The sequence below is a fragment of the Pyrus communis genome, chromosome 9 (assembly GCF_963583255.1).
Source record: "Pyrus communis chromosome 9, drPyrComm1.1, whole genome shotgun sequence".
NCBI classification, from domain to species: domain Eukaryota; kingdom Viridiplantae; phylum Streptophyta; class Magnoliopsida; order Rosales; family Rosaceae; genus Pyrus; species Pyrus communis.
The window spans coordinates 3544803-3553858 of NC_084811.1; the positions used below are offsets into that span (position 1 = coordinate 3544803).

General features: G+C 37.3%; 1 protein-coding gene across 2 annotated transcripts; it reads left to right on the forward strand.

Moving 5' to 3' along the window:
- Positions 1–482: 482 nt before the first annotated feature.
- LOC137745627 (protein SUPPRESSOR OF QUENCHING 1, chloroplastic) lies at positions 483–8761 on the forward strand. Of its 2 annotated transcripts, none has more exons than XM_068485612.1 (28): positions 483–932; positions 1331–1431; positions 1527–1583; positions 1674–1768; positions 1899–1998; positions 2162–2220; positions 2414–2535; positions 2856–2985; positions 3320–3401; positions 3549–3627; positions 3789–3849; positions 3994–4069; positions 4153–4263; positions 4476–4571; positions 4983–5105; positions 5257–5454; positions 5749–5853; positions 5971–6035; positions 6179–6272; positions 6356–6513; positions 6611–6660; positions 6761–6882; positions 6965–7072; positions 7235–7327; positions 7515–7551; positions 7696–7943; positions 8079–8242; positions 8350–8761. In XM_068485612.1, exons 1-27 carry the CDS (start codon positions 491–493, stop codon positions 8232–8234), a joined length of 3168 nt encoding a protein of 1055 aa, XP_068341713.1. In that variant the 5' UTR covers positions 483–490; the 3' UTR covers positions 8235–8242; positions 8350–8761. The 2 variants fall into 2 exon arrangements, with proteins under 2 accessions (XP_068341713.1, XP_068341712.1); XM_068485611.1 differs by having other exon boundaries at positions 484–932; positions 8093–8242; positions 8350–8760.
- Positions 8762–9056: the final 295 nt, after the last annotated feature.

A 9056-nucleotide genomic window follows, 5' to 3' on the forward strand; every position in this document is an offset into this window, starting at 1 on the left:
ATGATTTAGGGCAAAACCAAACTAGTGATTCCTCTTATGCATATGGAGGCCTTATTTTTCTTATTTACTTGCAGAACCTATAAACTTTTTTAAAGATGAAGTTTTTTTTTATTTTTTTATTTTTTTTATTTTTTTCTCGCAACAAACAAAGTTGGTATATATAGATGATATCGTCTTTTAGGATCCCTTTAAGATTGAGGCCATACGCTAGAGAACCTATTGCACATTTTCAAAACCGCCACTGAGTATAAGGTGATAATACCCTACTCAATTGACATAACATGTATAAACATTCAATAGAAATCAAAGAAGATGTGAATGAGGGGATGCTTGAAGAAGTGGATAACAAGTCGAACGCGATCCAATTTCTCCACCACTAAAAACAATTTCGATCTCGTCGGACGTACCTTTAAATCACCAACGAAAATGACCAGAAACCCATACTTATTCCCACGCACAATCCGGCAAAACCAAGGGCATTCTCGTCATAATGCCACAATACATAACTAAATCCCCTTCCCCGCCACACACAAACAGAATCAGTTGGCTGTCAGCTCTCAACTCAAAAACCTCCATGGCCATGAAACTACTATCGCCACCCACTTCTCTCTCACAGCCCACCAAGCTCTGCTCTTTATACGGCAGCTCGAAAGGATTCAAACCCATTTCGGTCTCGACCCGACTCTTCCAGTGGAGGCCGCAACCGTTCGACTTCTCGAAGAAAATGGTTGTGAAAGCTGGTGTGAAAGTGGAGGAGAAAAATGTCCAAGAATCATCAGGAAGTGAATGGGGGAAAGTGTCTGCTGTGCTGTTTGACATGGATGGAGTTCTCTGCGACAGCGAAGAGCCGTCTCGATTGGCCGCGGTCGACGTTTTCGCCGAGATGGGGGTGGAGGTCACGGTGGAGGACTTTGTGCCATTCATGGGAACTGGTAAAAATTCAATATTTCTTTCTTACTGCTATGGATTCTTGACATGAAGTATTTCTTACAGTGTTTGTTTCGTACAGTTGACTTTGGGATGGTAAAATTGCAAAGAAAACCAGAAGAATTGTGGTTGTGAATTTTGTAGTTGCAAGTTGAATAATCTGTAATCGAAAGTACAGTAGATTATCCCCTCAAATTTGAAATTTTAAAATTATTTAAAATATCTCGTACTGAGTTTGAATACATAAACCAAATTTCGTCCGGTGGTTCTAAGGAGATGTTAAGATCCCTGTTGTTATTTAACTATTGTGTGAGTTAATTGGAACAAAATCGATGTGCAGTTTTGTTGTGAAAAAGATATTCTTTTTCCTAAAGTTGGTTTCCATTTTGCATCAATGTACTAGGAGAAGCGAACTTCTTAGGAGGTGTTGCTTCCGTTAAGGGGGTAAAGGGATTCGATCCTGAGGCAGCAAAGAAGAGGTTCTTTGAGATATATTTGGATAAGGTTAATGATTCTTGTTAGAGTCTATCTTCTTATAACACTAATTTTGAATCATTTAAGTTGCAACTAACCCCAACGAAATGTTCTATTTCTTGTAGTATGCAAAACCAAATTCTGGAATAGGATTCCCAGGTGCCCTTGAACTCATTACTCAGGTATCGAGGACGCTAAGCGTAATTGAAAAGATATTACTATTCCGCTACTTCATTTAGTAATTCTTAATAGTATTCTCTGCAATAAAACAGTGTAAAGAAAAAGGCCTTAAAGTTGCTGTTGCATCTAGTGCTGATCGAATCAAGGTTAATGCAAACCTAGCTGCTGCCAATCTACCGCTTTCAATGTAAGCCCATCTGGTCATGTGCTGTGCTTCTCAAGTTTGTAGTTGTGGGATAGCAAGCATATACAATTTTCATTTTTGTAGATCACTGATTTTTTTCACTCTGGTTATTTTGTTGTCCTTTTTTTTTCAGGTTTGATGCTATTGTGTCAGCAGATGCTTTTGAGAAACTGAAACCTGCTCCTGATATCTTCTTGGCTGCATCCAAAATCTTGGATGTCCCGACTAGTGAGGTTCAGAAGATTTTGCCATTTTCTTTAAAAGAAGATTTCTTTTGAGCAAAATAGGAGAAATTTGAAGATGTCATTTTCATGTTCTTATGGTGTTTCAGTTTGGTTGTTTCGATTTCCATTTTCATGTTCTTATGGTGTTATATGCCTGCCTATGTCTTGGCAGTGTATTGTTATTGAAGATGCATTAGCTGGAGTGCAGGCTGCCAAAGCTGCCAACATGAGGTAAAATTGCAAAAGTTTCATATTTTATCCAATATATATTGTGGGGGAATGAATCATGTGAATCGTCACATGAAGTCGGATCTGTTCTTTTTATTCCTGTGCCAATTACACGAATCATTTGTTTTAATTTTTGAATACTTAGAACTACGGATTATAGTTTTGCAAACTGCTAATCTTGTTCTGCTACTTGTAGATGCATAGCAGTCAAAACTACTTTATCAGAAGTGGAGCTGAAGGCTGCTGGTCCATCCCTAATCCGAAAAGAAATAGGAAATATTTCGCTCGATGATATTCTCAGTGGCGGCTCTGGCTATAGTATGTAGTTTTGAGAATATGATGCAAATGCCTTTTGTACCCTCAAGAATGTAGAATATTAAAGCTACACTAGTGACAATTTTTAAGGAATATTATAAGACCTATTTTCTTGTGAGCAGCATCCTCTGTATTGAAACTCTTTCTCAATTATTTTCAATGCACCCTTTTGATCTAATTGATCTATAGTCTGGTTTCTTGTTCCATTAAGACAGTATCTCATAAGCTTATAACGCCATTCTCCTACCATATTTTTTGCAGACTAATCTTTCACTTTTTATATCTTCTGGAACATAAGGTCTTATGTTGATATGCCACTGCAGATGGGACGATTCAGGGACCTCAAGTTTCTTATTTGTCATCTCAAAACACAACAGAAAAGGTCACAGAAATAAATTCTGAGTTGATACAGAAAACCGGTGCTTCCAATGGTGGGTTTTTCTCAGATGGAGGGTAAGAAGGACTCTCTAATTACAACATTTGAAGTACTATTTTGATTAAGTAATCCATTTCTTATTTAGCAGCATCTATTTTTTATCGTGTATATTTCAACCTATTAATCAAAGTTATCAAACTTTACATTTTACCTAACAAATCATTCTTCTAGAAACAGCCTAAGGTGTATTTGTGCCAATTTTGTTTTACACATCTGTGTGCCATGTGTTATTGGGCTGTGTAACCTGTTAACATGAGAAAATTTTCACATGGTTGCATTTTTCGATTAAACAGACAGCATATTGCACCCCCTTAGCTTGAGGCTGCAGAATAATTTATGAACAGGTTGCAGGGTTCTTCGGCGAGATATAGTGAGATATGGAAGCTTGGGGATTTCTTTGTCTTGTCTTGCCTTTGCCATCTCAAACTGGAAGGTATAACTCAAAGAGGAGAATTCTTGACGAGAGTAATTTTCAAGTGACCATTAACATTAAAAGATGACATCTTAGATTCTTAATCTTTTCCTCTTCTTTATTTCCTAGCTTCCGTAATTTATACATTCTATTGAGATTCCTCCACAGGCAATGCAATATACGTCACCTCAAGCTATTTGGAATGTGATATTTGGGATCAACCAGCCATCTTTTAAACAGAAGGAAGGTAATGGTGTCACAGTGGTGTTGGTATATTCGTTTATCTGCTACATTTTCTTTTGATTTTGTTTTCCTTTCTATTTCCAAATATCACATATCTTTATGAATTCGTAGTTACAGCAGAAATGAAAACCACAAATTTCTTTTCTTCCATTAATTATTTTATAGGTGAATCAAGATTTGAAAGAATCCAACAATTTGTCAACTATATATCTGACTTGGAAACCAGGTAAATAAGGATTTCACTGCCCAACCTTTTTCTATGTAATTTGCATTAGTAGCTGTCTTCATATTCGTATTCCTATATCATTGTTGTTACTTTACATAAATATATGTATAACCTGCTTGATGAATGGTCTTTTTACTTTGCAAGAGGAACTGCTCCTATCGTGCCAGAATTTCCACCAAAACTTGATTGGTTGAATACAGCTCCCATTACGCTTAGCAGGGTAATTTGTATGCAGCTTGAACTTCTATATGGTTAAACCAAGATTTACTGCATAGCTTTAGTTTTGACAAGTACTTTTGGCAGGATCTGAAAGGAAAAGTTGTTCTGCTAGATTTTTGGACCTATTGTTGTATAAACTGTATGCATGTACTGCCAGATCTAGAGTTTCTGGAGAAAAAATACAAAGATATGCCGGTAATATTTTTTTCCCTATTCTTTCAAATTTCTCAATTTTTGGTCGCCTCAAATTTATTATGTTACAGGCTTCTGCCTTTATCATATTGCTTCTTGTGATAAATTAACAAAGTCTTATATATCAAAATGTTCAATAATATTTACCTGGCTTTACGGAATTATATACTATTGCCTCTCTGGTTGATGATATGTTTGTTCTCATTCTTGTATAGTTCACTGTTGTGGGAGTCCATTCTGCAAAGTTTGATAATGAGAAGGATTTAGAAGCCATTCGCAATGCAGTGTTGCGCTATGGCATCACTCACCCAGTAAGCTTCATGCTTTGTGAATTGTGCTTGATAGAAATAAATTTCTCATTTTATTTGGGTGTTCTAGTACTCTGAGTCCTTTGGTAGTGCTTGACCATCTATATTCAGCTTATAAAGTGCCAAAGTTAATTCAACTGTTATCTATAGCCAGAAGCTATTATTATCTTGGTTTAATATGTAGAGTGTAGAACATGAATGTTGAATACTGTGTTGCCATGCATAACATGTCAGTGCCTTTGAACAGGGTTATGCTGTCGATCAGAATTTATGAGTTTGATTGAATTTCCTGCTTCTCAACCATAGTAGTGGCAAATAACATTCTGCACTTCTGATATAATTTGTTTATATAATCTCTAATTGCATGGTGAAGTCTATCCACCGCTATATCTTTTATACCGTTTACTGTTTCAGGTTGTCAATGATGGAGATATGTATCTATGGCGAGAACTAGGTATCAATTCTTGGCCAACATTTGCTATTGTTGGACCCAATGGTAGGCTCCTTGCACAACTGTCAGGTGAAGGTCGCCGCAAGGTACTGATAACAAACTTCGATTTTTTTTTTCTCTTTCATTTCAGGACTGTTATTTCATATTTGTTGTATTTCCAAGCTGTTCACACTTAATTTGATGGATTTCTGATTAGTAATTGGTCAATGAATAAAGCATATTCTTTTTTTTTGGAAGGATCTTGACTATTTGGTGGAGGCAGCTCTTTTGTTTTATGGCAGAAAGAAGATGTTGGACAATGCACCGATTCCTTTAAATTTGGAGAAAGATAATGATCCTCGTTTAGTTACATCCCCGCTAAAGTTTCCAGGAAAGCTTGCAATTGATGTTCTAAATGATAGGCTCTTCATTTCAGACAGTAATCATAACCGCATAGTAAGCTCTCTCTCTCTCTCTCTCTCTCTCTCTGTTTGTAAAGAAAAGTACGATAATATATTGATAAATTCACATAATTTAGCTTCTGAGCTCCTTGACATAGGTTCTCTTCAGTGGAGATCCTAATTGAAGAGTATACCTCATGTCTGTGGTTCAATGGGGGTACCCAAACTGTTTCGCTTTCCTATTGACAATAATTTTAAGACCTCTCCTACTAATTTGTGATAGCAGAAATTCAATGTGTAATTGTGTATTGGATTCTTTTCTAACCATCTTGTTGTGCATGGATTTCAGGTGGTAACCGACCTAGATGGAAATTTTATTGTCCAAATAGGAAGTAGTGGAGAGGAAGGTTTTCGTGATGGTTCATTCGATGATGCCACCTTCAATCGGCCTCAGGTAAGAAAATAAACTGTCTTTAGGAGCATGTCATGCTTGCATTCTGAGTTGTTTCATCTCAAGTTTCATGTTGAATATTGGCTGTTGCACATAACCTTTGGTCATGTGCTTTACTAGGGCCTAGCTTACAACCCAAGGAAAAACCTCCTCTATGTTGCAGATACTGAAAACCATGCTTTGAGGTACATGGTGGCCCCTTGTTCATTTTACTATTTCTAGTTTTGTTTCACAAGCTTGATCCCCTCTTCTACCATACGACATTAAGTTATAATTATTTTGACATTCTATGTGTGATCATGTTATAATCTAGCTTCTGTTATTGTAGGGAGATTGATTTTGTTAATGAGACAGTCCGTACTCTTGCTGGAAATGGAACCAAAGGCTCTGACTACCGAGGGGGAGGGAAAGGAAGTACCCAGGCAAGATTACCAGCTAAACTGGACCATGAATCTTGGTTTAACATCTACACTTTGTTAATAAATTTGTAGCTACATTCTTTCAGCTCCTCAACTCACCATGGGACGTGTGCTTTCATCCAGTCAATGAGAAAGTTTATATTGCCATGGCTGGCTCACATCAAATCTGGGAACACAATACAGATGATGGAGCTACTAGATCATTTAGTGGTGATGGTTACGAAAGAAACTTGAATGGATCAAGGTAATAGATAAAGTGAAGAAGCTCAATGACATAATGAACCTTTATCTACAGACCTGACAAACTCATTCTTATTTATATTTTTTTGTGATTCGCATAGCTCTTCAAGCACATCGTTCGCACAGCCTTCTGGAATTTCATTATCTCTTGGTAATGTGTTGCAATATTATGCCACAGTTCATCACTTTTGACATCATATAAGGAAATTATATGGCCTTTCACAGATTCTAAACTCTTTTTTGGGTTGTAGATCTCAGGGAGCTATATATTGCTGATAGTGAGAGTAGCTCCATTAGGGCACTTGATTTAAAAACAGGAGGGTCGAAATTGCTAGCTGGTGGTGATCCATATTTTGCGGAAAATTTGTTTAAGGTGATCTTAGCTAATGGTTTTTCCCCTCTTCATCCATTGCATCCACATTCGTATAATATTCTTATGACGTAATTCTGTACAGTTTGGTGACCACGATGGAATAGGGTCTGAAGTACTTCTTCAACACCCCCTAGGAATCTTATGTGCAAAGAATGGTGAAGTTTATATAGCAGACAGTTACAATCACAAGGTAGTTAGATCATGACCGACAGTAACCATTCTGAGATGTAACATGTGCTTTTGAGTCGAAAGCATCAATTTGATTTTTACATAAAGTTCATCTTGAGAGGATATTGTGATAGCTTGTAGCAGTTTTGGTTCAAATATTAATTTATCTCTTTCCAAACTCCAGATCAAGAAACTAGATCCAGCTGCTAAAAGAGTGAGTACTGTAGCAGGGACAGGAAAAGCTGGCTTCAAGGACGGAACATCTCTAGAAGCTCAGGTTCGAAATTATGTTGGCTTTCATTTAACGAATTCTTTTGGATGGTAGCGGTGCAGATGTTAGGAAAAAATGGGCTGTATAGAAATTGAGCACTTATATTCTTCCAGGAAGTTAAATGATCCTAGAAAATAGGGAGTAGGTTCACCATATTGATTCATTTTGCTGATAAGCGGTTATCTTCTGGCAGCTTTCAGAGCCATCAGGAATTGTTGAATCAAAAAACGGTGATGCCTCTTTATAAATGCACATGCCACTTAAAATTCAGCATCATTCGAAATTACATTGGAATCTTGTAAATATGAGATTCCATTATATTCTTTCTTATCAGTAACAAGCTGGGGTTTAAGTTTGTCTCTTAATTTTTACAGGAAGAATTTTTGTAGCTGATACAAACAACAGTCTAATCAGATATCTAGACTTAAACAGGGAAGAAGCTGAACTTCTTACTTTGGAGCTGAAAGGGGTTCAGCCTCCCGTAGCAAAATCCAAGTCTTTGAAACGCCTCAGAAGGCGGTCATCAGCTGACACGCAGACCATTACAGTTGATGGTGGCCTATCCAACGAGGGCAACCTGTCTATTAAAATATCAGTACCTGAAGGGTATCATTTTTCAAAGGTCTCCATCCTTCTCTTCATATCAAGGAACACATACTAATAGCTTCCAATTTAGCAGTTCTGTTTTGCATTGGTTTCTCATCCTATTTATCAAATTTTCTGGCGTTGCATGGCTTTCCGTATTTGTCACGCGTAGATTTTTAACTGCAGGAAGCTCGCAGTAAGTTTAGCGTTGAAACTGAGCCTGAAACTGCTGTTTCCATTGAGCCCGTTGATGGATATCTTAGTCCAGAAGGATCAGCAACTCTTCATTTCAAGAGACCATCTCCCTCAGCTTCAATGGGGAGAATAAATTGCAAGGTATCACTTATTTTTCGCGTACATACTAATCATGTCTGCCAAAAAGATCGAATTCTACGGGCTGTTTCAACAATCGTGAACTAAATCAAACTTTGCTTGTCTTGCAGGTTTACTATTGCAAAGAAGATGAGGTATGCTTATACCAATCGTTATTATTCGAAGTACCATTTCTCGAGGAAATTCCAGGATCCAACCCAGAAGAAATCACACTGGCACACGTTGTAAAGCCGAAAACTTCAACAAGCAGCTTACAACTACCGGATGCGCGCTGACATCAATGTTTTGTACAGATCTTGTCTAATTTCTTCCTACAACCATTTGTTCACGGTGAAAATACGACACCAAATTACACACAGCAGCTATAGTTACCAAAAAGTTGTACTTATTTGTTCAAGTTGGAGAGATTATCATTGATCATAGCCAAATTACGGTAATAAAAATTAGGGAGATCCCAAATTTTCTTCTTCTACAGCATTATCAATATTGTTGTTAAGAGTTTTGCTTCTAACTAAACAACCGACCATCCACAGTGGCGGATTCAGGAAATATTATTGAAAGATCAATAAGAATAGCGTGCACACCGTGCAAAATTTTTTGGATGGAATAGCATGCAAATTGGTATTTTGTCGAGCTTTGGTAGGCCTCAGGTCATTTGCCAAGTCATATTGCACGCATGTTGACATATGCCAACAACTTTCGAGCTAGCATGTCAACTGATGTCAATAGCTTTTGAGCGAGCACGTCGATAGATGCCAACATATCTTGAGTGAGTCTATTGAAAGATGCCCATAGCAACTCATATAAAGGCATGCGG